Below are 21551 nucleotides of genomic sequence, written 5' to 3'. Positions count from 1 at the left end.
GTATTTCTAGCAATGTGTTTTTGCCAATTGCAATCCACTTTCATCTTCTCAAAATCCCTTATAGCTCGCATTCCCAAAACATAGGCATCGAAAGGAAACATGAAAACAAAACATGACAGTGCTGGACTCAATCGGACATCTAATCGCTGCGACAGATAAACAAAAAAACTACCCAAACTCTTCTGTTGATAAATCTATAGAAATCTAATGGCTATTGCTGCAAGCATATTTTATTCAACATATCTGATCCTCCCCTCTTTATAGATTCCTTAATTTCATCCAAAGATGGAGGGGTGGGGGATACACTTGTGGCTGGGTAAAGGGTCAACAGGTGTAGGGTCATCTTGGGGGTTAAAGGTCGCTCTCTCCGTAGAGGGCGGTGGAGAAGGCAGTGTAGTCTAGCGCCCCCGGTGGCGCTCCATGGCCGGTGTGGGGAGGCATCCTCATGATGCAGTATTCTGCCTGGTCAGGGGGAAGCTCTCTCCTCAGCTCCTCCACCAAGATGTAGGGCTGCGATGACGGGGAGTAGAAAATGTGATTCAGAATGCTGAATGGATCTGAGTCTACTAGCTCTACTATTTCAAATGTAGAGCTGTGTTGAGGGAATCCAACCGGGGACACTTCGCAGTGCAGAAGTAAACTTTGTTGGACTGGGTTTATGAAAAGCTTTGTGCTAAAATCCCCTTTTTTCCAATTTAAGTTGATGTACAAAGTTATAGATCATAAATCATCATAGCGTGGCAGATACTTCTTGGAAATAAGATGAGTTGAAAATAATGGCTAGACTAGACTACATTAGACACTAAGAATATGGGTCCATGTGCCAATCTAACAGAAACACACACACACACACACACCTTGTCAGCTGCCAGGATCCGGAAGGATGCCACAACCTGCTCTGCAGTGTCCGTATCGGCGGTCTCTCTGGTCATGAAGTCGATGAAAGACTGGAAGGAGACCATTCCAGTGGCACTGGGGTCCACCACCAGCATTATACGGGCAAACTCCACCTCTCCCTGAGAAAGGAATGGGCAGTCGTAGACAGAGAAGGGACAGTATGTGTGGGTTTAGAAAATAAAAGCAAACATTATTGAAGAATTCTTTCCATAAATCTTTGCAATTGATAAAGTAGCCCATCCATCCATTTACAGCGCTTGAAACATCCTACCAAGTCATAGCCCATGGAGATGAGACAGGCTCTAAAGTCGTCAGTGTCCATCGCCCCATTCTTCTTCTACAGGTGGAGGCCAAAGATGCATTCACCATACAAGACATAAGGTAGGAACAGGAGGATATTAGGGGAAAAGGAGGGAAAAAGGAAAAATTTTAGGAGACGTGTATAAATGTACTATCAGAAGCAAAGCCCATTGTTTAAAATTTGCATGTAAAACTTGCATTAAACATGATGGTAAGACAATGGGGAAAAGATGATTTTACTGCTCTTGGGAAATCAAATCCTAGAGGTAAGAGAATGGACCACATGCCTCCAGACAGCAGCTTCTTGGTTTTGTGTGATTCAGTTCCTTAGGCTTATGCAATACACACAGTGTTTCCAAACTTCTTCCAAAATCTAACATCGACAACTGAGAATGTTGCACTGTGATACAGGTCATGCCATCGAGGCAGAAGGCTTCCATATTTAAGCACATCATATTTTGTCTTTTGTGATAAGGGATTATGGATGGTGTGGTCAGTTTAATAAATTATAATAATCTATAGTATAGTTAAAATAATCTGCTTGCCATTGCACATGTGCCCCATATGAGACAAACCTTAAACCCTCATGATGCAGTTTACCAGTTTCTTGCACACACTCAAGACAATTAGTATTGTGATGTCTCTTTCGTGTATATAAGTGCACACAGATGTAGACAATAAGCTATGTACACTAAATTGCAGACATAGACTTTTCTTATCTAAGGTATCAACACAGCAAAACATTGTTAGTGTCCATATTTGTAGTTGTTAGTCATATTATTCATACTGCTACTCAGAACTTGTGGTTCACTGTAAATCTAAGGAATTCATAAGGACGTAGCTTTAAGGAATAGCAAAGTATAATTGCATCTTTATCAAAGCTATAAGACTGACTCAAAGAATGCTCAAAGTATAACTAGATATGGCATGCCATCCCATAGTACGATAGTAGCTGCTGCCTATAATAGTTTTTTGTGGTATTCTAGTGATGCCCAAGGACAGAAATTTTAATTTTCATCTGCCCCCTCCACCAGGAGTCACTTGGGGTCAAATGCAGGTTCAGTTGCAGAGCAGCGCCCCTGGAGCTGGTAAGGATTCAGTGTCTTTATAACCACTGCAGGGTGGACATTTGAGATCATGGGGGATCTAACCTGGGACCTTACAGTTAGCTACAGGATCATCTCCAAATACCAGGCTACCCCCTGCTACTCTGCTGATGACGTGCTCACACCGCTTCAGCTGGGTTATCTCAAATGGATCATAAAGGAGTGCGGGGATCTGTGTGAGTGAATCACTGTACCCGGTCAAAGTGGTTGAAAGAGGATCTGAACTCATTCATCTGCTGCTGGCTGATGCCCTTGGCGTCCCGGGTCAGGATCTGGGTCTCAATCTCATTGATGGTGCGGGCGATGGTTGTGAGAAGCAGCTCCCAGCCTACACGGATGTGCTGTTGATGTGATGACAGGGCAAGCATGTTAACACATGAAAAAAGACACACCTTACACAGTTTTATGAATATTGTATATTGAAATATTAAGCAAACATTGTATATCTAACTGCATATTTACATACATATTTGCATGTGTGAGAGTGAGTATCCATTGCACAGCTGTAATGAATAGCTAATGTGTGTTTTTGAGTCTGTACTGCACGTTTGGACATATTTTACATGTGTTTGTTCAAATGCATGTCTGAGCATGTATATTTGCAAGACTGTCTGCCATTTGCCCATGTGCTGTACCTCCATGGTGTAGTTGGTGTGTTTGTTATCAAAGATCAGTGACTCTTGGATTAGCTGGTGGTCTCCCTCCAACTTGTCGATGTTGGGCTTGTAGGCAACGATGACGTGCTCGCACTGCTTCAGCTGGGTCATCTGGTCCTCCAGCGTCCCTCCTAGCTCCAGGGCGCAGCGTCCAATCTCCTGCAGGACAGCACACACAGGACAGCCAACGTGGTTTTGGACCAGTAGATTTGATTATAGAACATGTTGGTCTAAGGATCAGTTGTTTTGCTTACTGATGACAACAAGTACGAGTGTGTGTGTGTGTGTGTGTGTGGTGTGTGTGTGTGTGTGTGTGTGTGTGGGGGGGGGGGGGGGGGGGGGGGGGGATCAATGATCTGTGCATAAGAATAACTTCTGTTAAGAATTGTAGCATTTCATGGAGAAAAATTAATTTTACTCAATGTTCTTCTATTATCATTAGAATAACCGCCGTCCTTTTGCCACCATTACATACAATGAATTTGTATTTTTAGGTCATTTTTGGTTTAGATGGAGAGAAACATTTGTCTAATTGCTCATGAAGCCTGTATGTCTAACCTCCATCCTGGCCTGTATCCAGGGTCCAATGAGATTGGCCTGGGCAGCAAACTGCCGTCTCAGCCTTTCATGGGCATGCTGGCGCGCCATTTCCTCCTGGAGGGAGCCATCTCTCTGAGGAACAAGCTTCTTCACCTAGAAAACACACACATACAGAGTGGGCCTAGTCAGTATTCAGAAAGGCTGGCTCCTCCTGGAGAGAGCCATTTACATAAAAAAGAAACGTGCTAGTATACTGTTATTATTTTGAATTATACCTCTTAGATCCCAACTGGGTACTGAATCCTCCAATTCAGAGATATAGCTCTGGAGCAGCAACCGTTTTTACTTTTTCAATACAATAAAAAAAACTTAAATCTCTCCTAGTTCTTTTTTTGTGGTAAATACTATTATATGGCCAGAAATGCAAACTCTTATCTAAGACTATTCCCTTGATGTGTGGATGTGTGTAAGTGTGTATGTCAGATTTAAAGCTGTTGCTACCTTATCCCACTTATTGAGAAGTTCTTCAATAGTGATGGTGCTGTAGGGGTTGGTGATGTTGGCCTTGATCCCGTAGCTCTGGAAATTTTCTGCACCTCATTGTGGATTCCCACGATGGCCTGTCTCTCTCCATCCGCCTCGGGGAGAGTAGCTTTGAACTGCTCATGAGCTGCGATTAGACTCTGGAAGGGAAGGTGAGGGTGAATGGAGAGAATTGGAGTGAAAAGAAATCCTGACACTTCATTCAGAAAGTGCGGGAGCTACAGTACATCTATTCCTAAAATATTGTAATGGAAGATAATTAAATTGTGTGTGTGTGTGTGTGTGTGTGGGGGGGGGGGGGTAACTTTTACATTACATTACACACCATTACATTTGATATTTATAATGTAAGGCAACAGTATAAAGCCTTCACAACAATCAACAAATGCTGAATTATCATCATGGTAAAAATGTGAGCAGGTTAATCTTACCTGGACGTTTTCCACAGTGTGACAACAATACTGTGAAAAGTAAAACTAGAATCTAATAGAACCTAGTGTGAGTGAGCCTACCTGGACTTCTTCGATGGTATGCACTATAAACATATCCTGCAGGTCCTCCATGGCTCCTTCCATCCAGTTGTTGAAAGGGGCTGACCTCTTGGCAAACTCCAGGAACAACTGATCGATGGTTTCCAGCAGCTTCTCTGTCCGCTGGGAGGACCAAGCACAATGGAATTACATCAATTAGACATTGCTTAATAGATGTTATGTGTGTATGATTTATGCTTTTTCTTATCCATGCTGGATTTTAAATGCTGCAAGAACACACACAGCTTACTGAGAATTGAACCCAGACCTCCAAACCCAAAGTTCAGTGCTTTGCTCTGCTCACACTGACCTACAAAAGAATCATCGTCTTCATATCTCACAGACAAACCCCAAAACAAACATCCCGCCACCTGTTTGGATGACTAATCCCAGGATGCATCACATTGTTATGGCCGTGATAACCCCAAAGTTTGGCACGGTGGTCCCAGCTGGATTAGGGACCCCTCCCCTCAGGATGGAGCGGTGGGGAGTGGGAAGGAGGGGGAGATGGACAGAAAGCAGACCCCTGTCCCTGTCATTCAGACTAATCCCTGGACCTTTTCCCGGGCCCTCACACATTTGCAGGTCCGGAACGCCCGGCACAGATCAGAGGAAGTGGCTAGTGGGCTTTCTGCCAGACACATCCAGCACAGGCCTCTTACATCTATTTCCCCTTTATCCCCTCCACCCCTCCATTTTACCCTGTTATCTGGGTCAGGGATCTTACAGGGGATCCAATTATCTCCCCTCATAAATCAGTGGTGTCTCCATTGCTCAGATGTCATCCACAGACATCCAAACATGTTTACATTAAAATTTTGATTCAGTTGATTTTGGAGGCGACTTCATTCTGCATCTACTAGTCACTATGGAACTTTAGCACACTCTTGTGGGAATTTACTAACATAGCATATTCAGGAAAATAATCTCTCAAATTGAATATCCAATTACTTTAATGCAGAGCAGCCTATGCTGGTATGGAAAATTTGAGAGCAAGTGGACTTGAATGCTTTCCATCTTAACCAGTTCACTGACAATAGCCCATTTTCTTCTTATCCTTATGAACAGTCTTGACTGCTGCCCTCACCTCCAGTGCCTCTCTCCTCTTCTGGGTCAGGGTTCCCAGACGGTCCCACAAGTCGCAGATGCTCTGGCAGCGCTGGTTCACAGCAGCCACATCATGGTAGTCCAGCTCACTGGGAAAACAAGGCACAGACTGCAATTTGTTTCAACTGTGGTAAAGAGTGCAACGCTATTTTTCTTTCCAATCACCAATTTCTATGCATTTTAAAGTGCCTGCCCTCTGTCTAGGCATTTGTGGTGGACCACAAAGCCAATCTGAGCCAGAGAAAAGTGGCAAATATTTGACTCTTAACATTGTAACCTTTGTAGTTAAAGTAGGACTAGAGAGAAACCCCTAAAATGGAACTGAAATAAAATTACATGGTCACAGTTTACCGCCCCCTGGTGCCAAGTATAAGGGGAGGACAAATAGAAAATCGCATGAAAAGGACTTCAAGTTCTGGAGTAATTAAAATTAAAAAAATGCAGCTACAGGTGGGTTATAGGCGATTAAGTTGAATGCTTAGCAATTGCCAGTATGCATTAGCTTATGCATGTAGCTTTAAGAGAGGCAATTAAATAACCAGCACAAGAATTGCAGGCGCATCAGTCACAAATTTAAGATTTAATGAGGCATTTTGTCTTGGAAATCAGGGCAACATTCTAAACTGCATCAGCAAAAGATGAACAGCAGGCACAAATCAAAGTTTGACACCACAAATTGAATTTCTCCTAGATCTCAGTTTACATTTAGATAAATCTAAATGCCTTCCACCCTTAGCATTGTTGTTAACTGTGAAACATGGTCATTTGAATCAGTGATGGTGCTGCATGTTGTGTTAATAGCCAAGGTCATTTTACAGGACCAGGTGCACCCTATGCTTCAGACAGATACTATATGCATTCCTGAGCCATGGTGTTTGCACCATGATTAAGTAAATGCTTCCCTAGCCTCATCATTGATCCTTATTAAAAGTTCTGGAGCACAGAGTGCAAGCATATTTCCCCTAATAAGTCTGTCGTGAAAGGCAAGGTGGCCTCACTCCTTAGAGACTCCTATTGCTAGTTGAATTACTTTCAGAATGAGATGTTCAAGAAAAAACCCAAAGTACTATTTAAACCAATGTCACACATTTGGAGGAACAAAGGATAAGACAGTAAAGTACTTATTCCATTTTATTTAAATTTCAGTACACAAGATGACCAGGCAACATCTCAGAGCACATTAATCCAAGGCCTATTTATAGCCACCTTTACCCCCTGTGTACACATTAGCTGCAGAGTAGACATCAGGACTGGAGATTGGCTGAGAGCTTTGGGCAACATAAGGCAACACTGGTTGGAGAGGCTGCTGGGGCATCTGGCTAGAGCCAAAGTCACTCAGGGCATCCTGGTTGTGACTGGGGATTGGAGGTGGGTTGATGGGGAAGTGGTACCTCTCATAGTGGAGATCTTGCCAGTGGTCCCCGCCCTGCTCATGGTCAGACTGGTAGTGAGTGATTGTGCCAGGAGGAAGCTGACCAGTCAGGAAGAGGTAGTATTGGTTTCCTGGAAATGGTCTTAGCATTTGTGCGACTGGCTGCTCAGGGGCAGCGCCAGTAAACTCTAGGTTAGCTGGCTTGACTAGAGTGGCAGGCTTCATGCTCACTGGGCCTCCTGGCTGAGGAGCCAGCTGGTAAGGAGACACGGGAGATACATCCTCCGTTTCCCTCTCAGAAGCTCCATGCTCGTAGGTTGAGTCATAGTGTGTCAACTCACCAGACTTGAAGCCTTGTGGATGACCAGATCCTGGGAAGGGCGGCGGCACATTTAGTTCTGCCATTTCACTTTCGGAACCTCCATGCTCAAAGCTTTCTTCGTAGTGATCCAGCTCACCTGCCTGGAACTGTGGAGGGGGAGGAGGGAAGACCATGCTAGGCTGAGATTTTCTGGACACAAAGTGGCTGGTAGCAGCAGACACACTTGATGGGTGGTGAGCAGGGTTGTAGCTTGCTGGGTAAGCCTCAGTTTCAGCAGGACCAGAATACACTTCCTCCATTGGTACATATGGGCCAGAGAAAGTAGAATGAGTTAAACCATCACTTAGGCTCCGATCAGCAGCACTTGGGGATGAGCCATAATGGGGGCTGGGAGACTTCTTAGCATTAGTGACGCTGCCCTCATACACAGGTCCATGCTGGCTCCCACCTAAGGAAAAAAAAAAAAAGTGTTAAATTTAAAATGTTCAGCCAGTGAAGTCAGTAAGAGTTAAAGAAATTCAGATAAGATTTTACCAATGAAGGCATTTTAGCTCATGTTGATTCTCTTACCTTTAAGAGGAAAGCAATGGACATTCCAGTTTAGTAGTGCAATAAGCAGCAATCCACTGTAAGGAAAGAATATAGTTTGGTCAAATGCTTGACTCAAAAAAAAAATAATAACAACATTAATCCATCAATAAGAAGAACCACAGAAGAAAGTAAGGACAATCATTTAACAACACATACCTTGCAAGAAACGAAGCAGCCATTATGCCAGTGTGCTGAAATGCTATCTCTGTACTTCAGAGCTTTGGTTAAATATGAAACAGGAAGCAGTCTGTGGCCAATCCCAGACTGAGAAGGTAACGATGAACAGGTGGAAGTCATTGATTACTGATTGGAAATGTCATTAAGCCTGTGTTCACTTCAAATATTGAATGAAATGCACTCAGCTGTAAAGGCAAAGTTTTCAGTACGCTTATTTTACAAATCATTATCATACATACTTTTGCAAAATACAGTAAATTGCTCTGTCTATCAGCAATGGTTTAGAGTGGTGCAAAGCATGGTATGAAGGTAACACTCCCACATGCAAATCACACTTTGCAGACATTGAAAATCCACCAGACAACCACTCTCATTCAACCACTCAAGTCTTTTTTGCACTGCTATGCCTCCCACTTGTTTTTTTCTTCTTCCACCATCCCAAGTGTGAAAAAAGAGAACAAATGTTTTTTGTGGATCATTAGCCTAAGGCACATATTATATAGGAGCAGTGGTGTGGGTTTGAATCTGCTACATGTCCTTTGTTGACTATCCAGTCAATCCCCACTGTATGCTGTACACTGTATAAATTTTGTATAACGCAGAAATGCCATAAAAATAACCTTTACAAGAAAGAAACAGAAAACATCACTGCAATTTTACTAGTTAGTTCCCCCATCTCTGGTGTGAACTTCTGCATACTCTTAGGCCTCCATGACACATGACTGAAAACCTCTGCTACAGGGAGTGTGCGTACTTTAGCTCCTGTGCAATGGCGGCAATCTGCTCCACTCTGTCCTGATGGGCTGCCAGGTCACTCTCAAAAGCCTCGTGTTTCCGAAGCAATGCACGTATTTCTGTCAGGGTGGCCGTTTCATAGTCCTTCTGGGAGAGGATCAGTTCTTTACCTGAATATCACACATGCGCGCGCACACACACACACACACACACACACACACACACACAGAAGGAAGAGGGGGTAAGAGAAAGGAACAGAGATTATTAGTTGAGCTAGTATTAAACACAGCCTTTCTTTGGGTGTAGCAGCTGGAGAAACTGAACTGCATCAGTTCACTACAGGCTAATGTCATTGGAAGGATTAAATAACATTATATCCCATCTCATAAGGGACACATAATGCAGATGTGCAGGCTGACAGATGTGCAGACCTTTAGATAAAACAGAGAGAGATAGCAGGCACACAGACAGATAAACAGCCAGATATATGTAGGACTGACCGCTGGCCCAGCTCTCATGATTGGTGGCCTTTTGGCGGAACTTTTCGGCCAGGTGGTCCAGTCTCTCCAGCCTACGGATCTCTGTGAGGAGCCACTCCTCGTAGCCCTTCTCTGCCTGCTCCAGGCCCTGCCATGCACTGGCTATGTCCTGTACACACACAGAACATCAGTGAAAAATACTTGCTGCAAATTAGATGGTGGTGAGTCTTTAAAAAACATTTGGCATTCATGTTTCAATCATTAAACATGTTTTGACATTAAGGAAAATTGATAAATCACTTTTTGTTACAAGACATTTTTAGAAGCACAAAAATTATTTTGCTAATATCACAGCTTTTCTGTTCCTGTTCCTTTTATTTAGAGCAGTGTAAAACATCTCCACTCTATCTGAAGACAGCTAGAGCCTGTTAGTGTCATATATAAGATTTGAAGCCTAATTTCAGATAGGAGAACCCAAATATTTGCCCTAAGATGAGACATAAACAAGTATACATTCAACAACAAACATGAATACTCCTTTGATCGTTGAATTATGAGCTGAGCCAAACTTATACTCAAAATGGTAAAGACAGTAGGAGGAATATGGAGTGACTTACAGACACCATCTTCCCTTCAGAGGGCATGAAGGCAGGACGATTGCTGATGCGCAGCTTGGTCTGCAGGGTGTTGAAGCTGATCTCCAGCTGGCACTTCTCCTGCACCTTAGGGGGCTTGTGCATGCGCCTGTAGTCCCTGAAGTCCTCCAGTTTCCTCTGCATCTCCGTCATGGTCTTCTCCGGGGTCCGGTTCTCCAGCCAGGGAGTGGTGCGGCGGATCCACTCCAGCAGCTGGGGGACACAAGGGCAACTTGGTAATAAGTGAGGAGGCAAGACAGTTCCATGTTGAGATAGCAAGCATGAATTATTCATTTCTTCAGAAAATGGGTCTTAGGTAGAAGCAGCAAAGGGATACAGGAGCGGGGGATTGAAGAAGTTTTTGGAGTTAAATTACTTTTTTAAATTTAACTCAACTGTACTTGTATTGGACTGTGGCTTTGAAATATGTGATGTAAACAGAGTCATTAAACTACTTCAAACTAACTTTATGTGTGAGGCAGAGTACTGACTCTAGTGTAATATTTATACCACTACTACAAAGGTTCTACAGTTTAATCTCTCTTTCAAAAATCAAAGGTTTCATTACACAGAGTGTCATCATCTTATGGGAGGAGGTGTTATTTTCAAATCTTTTTTTTTAATGATACTCTTCAAATGTTGCTTTACCTCACTGGCCAGTCTCTCGTACTCCTCCATAAGTTTCTCATTCTCCTGGTTCACACCCAGCACTTTACAGATCCTGTTTGCAGCCGTCTCTGCCTGAAAGTGGAGGGAGAGGGAAGACATGGCAGCAGGGCAAAGGACTGATCTAGTTATAGTAAATTAAAATGTGCCATGCTCATCAATCATTTATTTCTAACACGATCCTCACAATACAGTATTTATTGCTCAAAAAACCATGTCAAAAATTAAATTGACAATAGAATTCCGCAGCTAAAACTGTTCTCATAACCTGTATGGACATGAGAGAGACATAGCTACCTCATTTAAAAACACAAATTGGTAATGTTATACCTGCTCGGCTCCAGCAAAAGCATGGTAAAAGCAGGACACATAGGTCATGATAGCTCTCTCATCAGGCTTAGGGGTGTTGATGATATCTGTAGCATGGAGAGGGAGGAAAAGGCAAAGGTGGAAGAGAGGAAGAGAAAGGGGAAAAGAACAAGAGGACGACAGAGGTTTTCTGGAGGAAAACAGAAACAACACATCCATTTGGAGTCTGCTCCTATTCTTTGGAAGCTACTTTTGGGAATATGGTTTGTTTTTATTTCATGGTTTGCATGGCTGACTGATTGAGGTAGCATTCAGTTGGTGTTAAATGAGGGAAAAGCAAACCTTCTGGCAGGATTAAATGGAGCATCCTTAACTTGAATTATCAACACAGACATTTGTGGGCATTATTTTGTGCATCATTTCATGTTCAAACCAACTGGAGTGAATCTGATGCAGTCATCAAAGCAGGAACAATGAAAGGCTTTGCAATATGACGACTTAAAAGTGTTCTCACCTTCTGTAACCCTGAAACTCTGTGAAAGCTGGACATATAAGTAGAAAAATAGTTTGCTGGCTACATCTGTGTGAGGGAGACCAGTGCAAAAAAAGCCCTCCAATAATACACACAGCGAAGTTCATGTTGTAGCAGTTGGACAAACACATATCTCACAGAAGATGTGAGAGTTAAAATCTTGAATCCATTCATCCATGTTAGGTCTTGCTATTCCATAAAACATTACCTTCTGCATCCAGCATTTTGGGAATGTCCAGGTGTTTCTCTGCAATGTCGAAAGCCAGGTTCAGGTTCCCCAGAGGATCATCCTAAATAAAGAAACACAATGCTACATCACTGCACAGCAATGGCGGACTTAAAATGCCTCTGTGCTGACCTCTACACTATGGTGGACACATTATACACCCTGACCACCTTAATGCACTTTTATTTTGATTACAAATTTCAAATTTCTATTTGATAGTGCTATTTTTTTCACATGAACTGTTGTCACATGTTTATTAGGTCCTTCACATGCTGATTAACTATCATCACTCTAGGATCCATGAAACCAAAACCTGTATGCATATTTTTGAAAAATGCATTGGGTCTCAATGGGAAAATATACAATAGAATGTTTCTCAATTCCAAAAATTTAATTTTGTAGATATCAGGCTTTAATCTGAAAGGCTTTTTGAAATTATAGAACTTTAATCATAGACATTTGCTTTTCTCACACAAGTTAATCTGACAGGAGAAATGCCCAGCGTTTGGAAACACTGGGAGGTGTGCATTAGGCCAACAGCTGACAGTAAACCCTCCCCTGCTAATGGGGCAGAGTGAGTCAGTGAGAGTGCTTAGTGTGCATGGGGGTACAGGGATCATGCTATCATGCTGCTGCTATTGTCCTTATCTCTGTCTCCACTGGGGTGGGGAGGGGTGACACATTACATGACAAGGCCAGCTGCTCACAGATCCAGTGCAGGGCAGATAGACGGATGGATGGAGTGATAGATTGATGGCAGGATGGAGGGATGGATGGATAGAAGGGTACCCCAAGGCCTGTGTGTTGTATGTGTGTGTGTGTGTGTGCGTGTTTGTGCGCTGGTCCCTCCCTGCCCAGTGCCGTTTCAGCAGGCTATAACACTCTGAGCTTAACGAACACACTCACCTGGAGCCAGACTCAACAGCTGACTGGCGCACGATGCAACTGTCTCCTGGCAGTTTAAGCTGCATTGGAAAGTCGAGGTGTGAATGAGTGTGTGTGTGTGTGTGTATGTGTGTGTGTGCGAAAGAGATAGACAGAGTGAGAAAGAGTAGTCAAGAGAGAGAGAGAGACTGTGAGTGTGTGTAGGCTCCCTAACTAATGCTTCCATTACAGTCTATATAAATGCCCATTCCTACTCCTACTACATAGAAACCTTACAGAATGACACCTTAGATTAGAGCCCAACACGTAACAATGACCGCTAAATATCACAGTTGCCATTTTGTAGGCTTGTCATGTCTATTCCCATTATTCTCAATCAGGAGCGGTACAGTATGTGACAGCAGAGGTAAAGCTAAGCCCGGGCTCTGCAGGGACTAGGCTCAGGTTTCTGTGTCTATTCAGGGTCAAGACCAAGCCAGGTCAGTGAGTCGGATGGGGAAAAGCACAAAGGACTCAGAGAGCTACTCTGTTTCCAAAACAGATGAAAATGTCACTCCTCGTTATCAGCTTAAGTGTTTACATATTATATGCATTTTGGGCCCCATCTGGACTGCGTAAAGTTGTCAACTGAGATTGAGATCCAAACAACTGAGAATTGCACATTTGAGTTTAACAAGCCCACTAGTCAGACGTTTCTATATCTTTCCCATTGGTATGGTGAAAAATCAGGCCATGACCTTTTCTCATTTTTCATGTCTTTCTGCTGGGGCATTGCTTTTAAATGCCATGTGTTTTAATTTAGTTTTGGTTAGGACAATGGCACACAAAGATTCATTTGCAACTTGCTTTTGGGACATTAATTGGATATAATCATAATAAATATCCTTTATAAAATCTGAAATCTAGTCTATTGCGAGTTTTTGCCTGTAAGAAATAATTGAAATAATTTGATACTTCAAAGATAAGTTTTATATCAAAAGGACTTTCTTTATGACAAGTGCTTCCTACTCAACATACAAACAAGCCACTCTCCAATTGCATTGATCACTTGTTATGGTCATGTCTGCATCACATGCTGATTGAATGTTCATGGAATGTCGTCTCTTCCTATTTTAAATAGATATATATAAGCTTGTTCCTGCACCCTGATGGTCACATGTGTACAGTTGAAGGCATCTATGACGTTGGGAAAGCAACATGATGGATTCTGTCCTTGCACATCAGTGTTTGGCCAATATATTGGGCTATATATGCTCATTGTCATTAAGAACTATGCAGGGAAATAGAAGACAGAGACTTGAAACATCCCTGGCCACCCTGTCTGGCTGACACAGCACCTGTCACCAGGATGGAGAGAGCGCATGGTACCTGAAGAAACACGTGAGGGCTGTCAGCTGCAAATCAGCCACACAGCTCATTGATCGAGGCACTTGGGCACCCTGGGTATCTGTTAAACCCAGCACATTTAAATGATTTGGCACACTCCAGCCCACTGGTAGTCTACTTTAAACACCATTCCAAGTATTCAGAGACCAATCAAAAGTGTTGCACAGTCTAATTAATTTCCTCCACGTTTTTGTGACTGAGCAATTTATATCTTTTGATGTATTTTGCATTTAGTAGTATGCAAATATTAGCTCATTATCTGATGGGAGTGCTAGACATATTGCAGGGTTTTAGATGCATAACGGAAGGCACACACAAATGGACTTAAGTCAAAAATCTAAACCCATATATCATAATGTGAAGGTAGACACACTTTGATTTACATATTCATCACTTAAAGCTTGCATCTTGCAGGAGGCCATGTTTCCCCGTGAGTAAATCAAGCGTGGTATCTGCCTCAGTAAACATAAAAACAAACTTAAGTGAAGGTCTGAATCAGGCTTATTATGCTGAAAGGATACACTACATTTAAATGTAATGAGGGATGAAGTTAGACTAATTGAATGCAACGATTAGGATAAACAACATCCTGCTGTGAAGTAGACACGTAATATCCATAGAGTAAATTAAGAATGTAGCCACCATCCAAATGAAATGCTATTAATCTACAGCAATCCGCACTACACAGTAAATTACTGCACACTACATACTGCGTGCAACTGCCTGGACTTCACTTCCCATAAAATGGAAGGCTGACATCACCTAAGGTCATTTACAATCTCTGGACCAAACACTATGCTGCACTGTTCCTACAGTACCTTCAGACTATGGTACTTGATCCGGTCTGTGTTTCTGGATCAAGGCACAGAACGCCAGCCCATCCTTCCAGCTTAGAGAGCCCAAAACAGACAACCAGATGAGCATTGCAAAATAAAACGTGTGCGGTGGAGAGAGGACGTGAGTCAAAGATGGCATACAACTCTAGTCCTTCAATTTTCTTCAGTGTTTCACAACGCAGGTAAGACAACATTTAATCTACAGCAACCCGAAGAGTCATTATTCTGATTTCAGTTTGTGTTCATTTCCGTTAATTCACACTGTGAAAGAGACAGAAATGTTAATTTTGTGGACATTAATCTGTTAGTGATTGGGGTTGATACACAGCATCCTGGTTACAAGTGAGGCCACACTGGACACCTTGTTGAGCTTAGAGTAGTCGATGAGGTCGGGTCTGTGTCTGTGAATCAGGGCGCAGAAGGCCAGGCCGTCCTTCCAGCTTCACCAGCCAATGAGCAGAGAGAACCAACATGTCAGACTTCAGAGTTTAAAGAGGCAATCTGCTAGACTCAGAGGTGAAGTTGCCCCTGAGTGAAGAACTTCCCTGTATTCAGTTCCTGCATTAACTATTTGGGGTAAAGGTGTAACAGTAACAGGCATTTTGCTGATACCAGGCTCAAGTCCTCATGCTTTGTGCTGGTGAAGGTCAGCTTCATGAAGATCTGAGTACTGGCACAATGCTATCTGATGATGCTGAAATTATGCTAATCTATCTGCTATTTTGCAAAATTTAATGGGACATCATGTGAGGATGCCATTCAATTAGATTCACACCATGGGAGGGTGTCATTTGATTATATTAGCACAATCTGTGCAAATCATTTTTCCCTCAAAGTGTCTGGCAAGAAAAGTAATCATTTTACTTGACATTTCTGACTGCTCAAAACTAAATATTCATATCACTGTCTCTAAGGCATGTAAGTACTATTTATGTTATCAATCCTGAGTACAAAGGCCTTTTTCTCTATTTGTTTATTGAGTCGGCTTTTACACTAATCATTCATTTACTTGGAATATGCCATGACATGTATATAATGAGACTCACCTGACATGGAAGTTTTGGACATTGACATTCCTGTAGGGGGCAGTCTTTCTCTGGCACCACAAGAGAAGGCCTTCCTTGGCAGATGTTTCTGAGGAAAGAGTGGATTGCCAGAAATGTAAAGAAGTGTACACTATGGTCTGTGATTTGTTCTTATACACTATCCTACAATTCTCTGTTTTGATGTATTCCAAGACTTGCCTTTGCTCAGGTGATCACAGGTTGCATGAGACCCAAATGTATATTGAACAATTATCACATGTTGCCATTCAGCTATTGTAATTCCCACATGTCTCCGCATTCTGTGGCCACAGCATCTATAGAAAACCTATTAGTGACACCTGTCTCACTAGATTTGAATCTTATAATGTCACCTTCCACAGAAATGTCCTGAATGGCGAAGCGGAGGATGATGGTCCAGATCATTCCGAGAGTCATCTTTACATTCCCGTCCACAATCTCTGAAAAAGAAACAATCTGTTACCATCAGATATCACTGAAGGGTATAATAAAACATTAACTTAATGTTCACACTCGGCCAACGGCATTCATAGATATTATTCTATGTATGTGGGTCCATATTGGACAGCCAACTACCTATAATACGTTCATATGTGCAGGAAGGGTTCAGGTACCTTCAGCTCCAATGGAGACCAGTTTTACTCCTTTGCTTGTGATGAAGTCCAGTGCTTTGTTGACGTTGGCAATCTTATGAAAACGCATCTTCCCTCTATCTGGCTTGGGTAACCTCTCTCCTGCAGATGGACCATAATTTGGCAGAGCCAAATAAGTCATTTAATGTGCTCATTACAATATAAACAAAATAAACTACAGCAGTGAAGACTACAGTGATGAGAGGGTAGGATAATGTGCACCTTTTGAATTCACTGGTACCAAGTGAATTAAAAAGGTGCACATAATCCTACTGGTGTAGCATCACAAGTGATCAAGGATAAATTATATATCAACTAAGAAAACTTGAGTTATGATAGAAATGTCTCTTTTAGCAGGTTGAGCCACATGCCATCTGACCTGAGATAACTTCCAGCAGCAGCATGAGTTTGAGTCCATTCCTGAAGTCCTCCTCAATATTTTCAATTTGTGTCCCTGCTTTCCTCAGGTGGGAGTTACACCAGGCTGTGAAGGTCTACCAGGGAAGGGAGACTCAGGTCAATCAAATGTGGATGTGACAACTTTAAATGTCACCATGCCAATGTATAATAGTCTGTGATTAAAAGTATTCTGCAATTCCTGTGAAGTTTTGCTAACTTCTGTAAAGTTGCAACCTGTAACTTCTGTAAAACACAGATATGAGAATGAGTGGCAGAGAACAGAGAGCAGAAAAAAACAGGTATTCATTCAAACATGGAGTGATATCATTTCACCACTAAGTTGTTATGAATGTATAAAAACCATTTTGAAAAGCAAACTCCTAAAAGCAAGTTGGGCTTTTGTTCTTTTTCAACTGAACATCTTCCTAATGGTACATGGATTACTTGATAAGCATTATATTCGTCTCTACAGCTTAACAAGTCTTTGCTAAAACGCCATATATCATATCAACCATTAGCCTCTCTGACCAGTGCCACATTTTGAGATTAACCTATGTGTTGAGGGTCTGCTGACCCCTTGGTGTTCGATTTCAACTTTTTCCTACAGTGGCATACATCCTGTTTCAAAACGCCAGTCTTTCCAAAGCAGACGGCGAACAATTATCAGAGCAAATGTGCTGTAATATGCGGTCCACGTGTTGTACTGGAATAATGTAAGACGAGTTTAGACAGGATCATTGTCTTTCTCCTCCTATTTTTATATGTAAGTCTTTCAATAGCCAGCAGCAGGGTTCACGGGCGATCAGCACTGTACCGACGAAAGCTGCCAGCAGACCACAGAGTGCATTCCGACTGATATAAGGTGTTAAATTTAGACCGGTCTGGTGTGCCTCATGATAAGAGACGGGGAGGAAAACGTCAAAACGTCTCGCTGTGTCAAGATGAATGAAAATGTCACGTGGATATGGGAGCATGTTCTGCCCTCACATCACTTTCTCTCACTATTTTGACACTCAAAATATGATCAGCTGCAAGGAGATAGCTTTATCACAATATTTGTATGGTGTTCTTCCAGGTTACACGCATTACTGTGTTAAGGTACAGTATGGCAGGCAAAGGCAGGCATGGATAAAGGATGGGAATATAATCCAAAATTCCAATAAATAGGTAATTTCAAGGATATGCCACATAGGGGGATAAATAGAAATTTCATATTGTTGAAAATGTTAACCATATCTCCTACAGAGCCGTGTAACTAGGCTGCAGAAATGTGATCTCTCTGCTTCTAGGTGCCCAAAGCAGTGAGCTAATCAACACATTGATCATACTGTAATGTAAGCTGCCTTGATGACATTGTGCTCACCCTCACACAGACGATGGGTCTGACTGAGAGAGTTTCCCATTTCCTTAACCTCTTCCACCCTGCCGGTCCAACCGCACCATCATTACAAACACATCTTGCGTGGCCAAGCTTTGTACAAACCCACAGAACTTTATTTTAAATTCTAGTCAAGATCCCAAGGTTTCCAAATATACCAAATATGTCATGTTGAATTACATGGAAATATGAATAAAATGATGCAAAAGTCATCTAGATTTTATTCCATTTGATGTAATGGTGTAGCCCAAAAAAAATGGCATCTTGGGTTAGAATATTTCACTCACCCGTGATATAAATTCAATGAAGCGTTGAAGCTAGCAGATACAGAAGATGTATGTGACACAAAAACATTTTTTTTCTAACTCTGAAGCTAGTTAAGGGGAAATTTAAGGTGAAAATCAGAGTTCAAGGGGTTAAGACCTTTACACAGTTCTTACACAGCCTTGCAGCCAGGAGGGCCGTACTGTATATGGGTGCCTAACGCCCACCCAGCTGCCCACACAGGCTTCCCCTTTGGAGGTCCTGTGCAAGAAAGGGAATATTAGAGGCTTTGTAATAAAGGCCATCACATTCCAGCCTGAGAGAGACCCCCGGGTGTATGTGACATTGAACCGCTGCCCTCCTTAAAAAAAATGTTGCTGGCTGGCTAGCCGGCTCTTCATATCTGACCCTGCTGCAGTCACAGAGCCCTGCCGCCCACTTTCCACCACCCCCACCCCCCCTTTACCAGCACTACTGACCACTGACGATTACAGCTAAAAATATTTATGAATCACATCCAGAGAGAACCACCCCTGTCACTGAGCTGGCTGATGCCTTTGAGGCCGCACTAGGTCAGAGCCTGGCTGTATAAGGCGTCCAGGGGATGGAAAATAAATGACTACTGAGTGTTTGACTGCAATTCCACTGTTATGATATATGAGGGCGAGATGGTGGAGTCAGAGGAGAGCCCTGACATCCGAAAAGACAGGCTCTTATAAATGGATCAGTTTTCTCATTTTCTATTCATTTCATCTTCCATTTACCTTATTCACCCCTAATTCACCCTTAATTTATTCTCTCTTCTTATACACTTTATTATCTCTTTTGATTTGTTTGTTTTATTTATCTTATCCTGTATTTCTTATCTAATGTCTTATATACCTTGTGTAAAGCACTTTGAATTGCCTTTGTATAGGAAATGTGCTACATAAATAAACTTGCCTTGCCTTGCCTTAATCCGATGTCACACTTTTTACTTCATCATTAATCGGAGTAGCCTGGCAGTGCAGATTTGGCCAAACTCTCCTGAGTCATCCATTACAATTATTTCTCTCAGTTACACAAATCAGCAGTGAAGGCTTAGCTTCTAGCAATCCCCTTGATAAACCTGTCAGGTAATAGCACACCTGATCTGGTCACATAAGCTTTGGCACATTAAGAAGCAATGAAAACTACCGCAGTTGCCAACAAGACTTAAAATAAGCGCAGCCCAATTCCACCCCTTCTGCACCGTGGCTCTAACTGGCTAAGAGGATTAAGGCTATGGGAGGGAAATGATTAGGAAAAGCTAATTAAGGCCTCTTTCCTTAAGACGCTGCTGTGGCGCCTGATGGAGTATCCTTTATAGTGCCAACAAATGCCTTCTGCCAACACTACTGCTCTCCTGCTACAACAGGGGAATTGTGTATGCCAAGGATGAATCGGGACTAAACAGCGTATAACATGCTCAAGGCAGTCAAAATCTATTTCATTTGGGCCAGGTAAGAATCAGCAAAATAATCAGTGTTGATTGAACTTTGAGAGTGTAAAAACCAACACTGTGCCAGTGTTTATATAGGACCACACCCATCAGAGGTCATTTAACACTTTTAGATAGTTTTGAACAGCTGACCCAGAGTATTATCAGCTCTATGAGCGAACAAGCAACTCTCCAGTCAACTCTTGTCAACTCCAAATAATTATCACTGGAAAAATCAACACTTATTAACGCTGGAAAATGGACTAGGCTCTTGGCTGGCATTTTGCTGCTGTGTGTTACCAAAAATACAGTTTTGTCATGAGCTGAGCTGTCCCTATAGGCCATGGAGCTGAAGTTGATGGCCTCCAGTTGTGAAAAGAGCTGCAGTTAAGGCGCAGGCCGACTTTAAAGCCCTAAAACCAACTGACAGAGTGGCAGGACTATATTCAGACGGCTGCCGCTGGTGCTGGTACAATATTTTTGCGCGGTTTCTATAAACAAAAGAATTCCGCACCAAGGACACTGGATTAACCCTACTATAATGCCTTTTGGTCCCGAGGTTAAAATTAGATATAGCATCCATTCTAATCCCAAGAGCGTCATCATGTGTTAGGAGCATCTGTTGACAGCTCGCATTCCGGGCGTATCAGTGGAATGGCAACAGTCTGGAGAGCCGCGCGCGGAGCTATTGTTAGCTGGTACCCACCGCATCCGTCCGTCAAGCGCGAGCCAGGACAGCCTCCCTGGCCTCTGGCTGCGTCAAGTCAGCCACACGCAGCCAGAATAATACCGGAAGTTAGGCGATTTTGCCTTCAAAATAAAAGCGCAAAATTTGTTACTTGATGAAAACAGAAGCAGAATGTATTTATATTTACAGATTTATTTTTTTTAATGTATTCTTTATTTTCAATTTATATTAGCCTACTCAAACGCGTTTAAAACATATGTTTGTCAATATGGGTTTTATTCTGAAAATCGTTACCAGAAGTTCTATTTTATTATTCTGGTTGACACTGGTCCCAAGAGAGCTGGCTGAATCCACATACCAGAAACTAAAGAAGCTCACTGGCAGTTTATAATATTTATATGAGTTCAACAGGAATAACGCCTAATCCAATTAATGTATTTCTAGAAAATTCAGACAAATAGCCTAAATGCACTACCACAAATTCTCCTTTATGTCTGGTGCGTAAAGTAAATTTATTCAGCAGTTTTTTGTTAGTATTCTGTCGCTTTTCTTTACTTACTTTCCTTTGCTGTTTCTCCCAGGCCGGGTCCAGCAGCATGTCCCTGTCCCACTCGTCCTCCTGCATCATGTACTCATCCTCGTAGCCGTTGTCATAGTGCACCGTGGTCTCCACCTGGGTCATCATTGTGCCACACTTTTTAATTCCCCCGAAACTCAACTGTATATTATCCTTCAGGACTCTTTTTTTTATGTTGGACGGACAGCTGGGTTAACTGTAATGTTACGGACGTGATAGCTTCCTCTGAAGATCTGCTTCTTTTCTCTCTCTCTCACGCT

The 21551-nt window shown here is 42.4% G+C and overlaps 1 protein-coding gene across 1 annotated transcript; it reads right to left on the bottom strand.

Annotated features, from left to right (window-relative positions):
• Nucleotides 1-351: 351 nt before the first annotated feature.
• On the bottom strand, nt 352-21399 carry actn2b (actinin, alpha 2b). Its single transcript, XM_071520448.1, is given in 22 exon segments — nt 352-510; nt 858-1016; nt 1169-1234; nt 2498-2644; nt 2939-3118; nt 3518-3652; nt 4001-4086; nt 4089-4182; nt 4555-4695; nt 5660-5768; nt 8896-9046; nt 9377-9524; nt 9973-10203; nt 10639-10731; nt 10987-11072; nt 11706-11787; nt 15192-15270; nt 15877-15964; nt 16248-16334; nt 16509-16628; nt 16906-17020; nt 21274-21399. Coding segments are annotated over 22 exon segments (2682 nt in total).
• Between the last annotated feature and the right edge of the window lie 152 nt (nt 21400-21551).

The sequence above is a fragment of the Centroberyx affinis genome, unplaced genomic scaffold (genome assembly GCF_046629955.1).
Source record: "Centroberyx affinis isolate AG114_WGS23_722 - 3 ecotype Tasmania unplaced genomic scaffold, CSIRO-AGI_Caff_v1 ptg000801l_1, whole genome shotgun sequence".
Taxonomy (NCBI): Eukaryota; Metazoa; Chordata; class Actinopteri; order Beryciformes; family Berycidae; genus Centroberyx; species Centroberyx affinis.
Note: the sequence above shows the minus strand (reverse complement) of the source record. Positions and strands in the feature narration are given on the sequence as shown.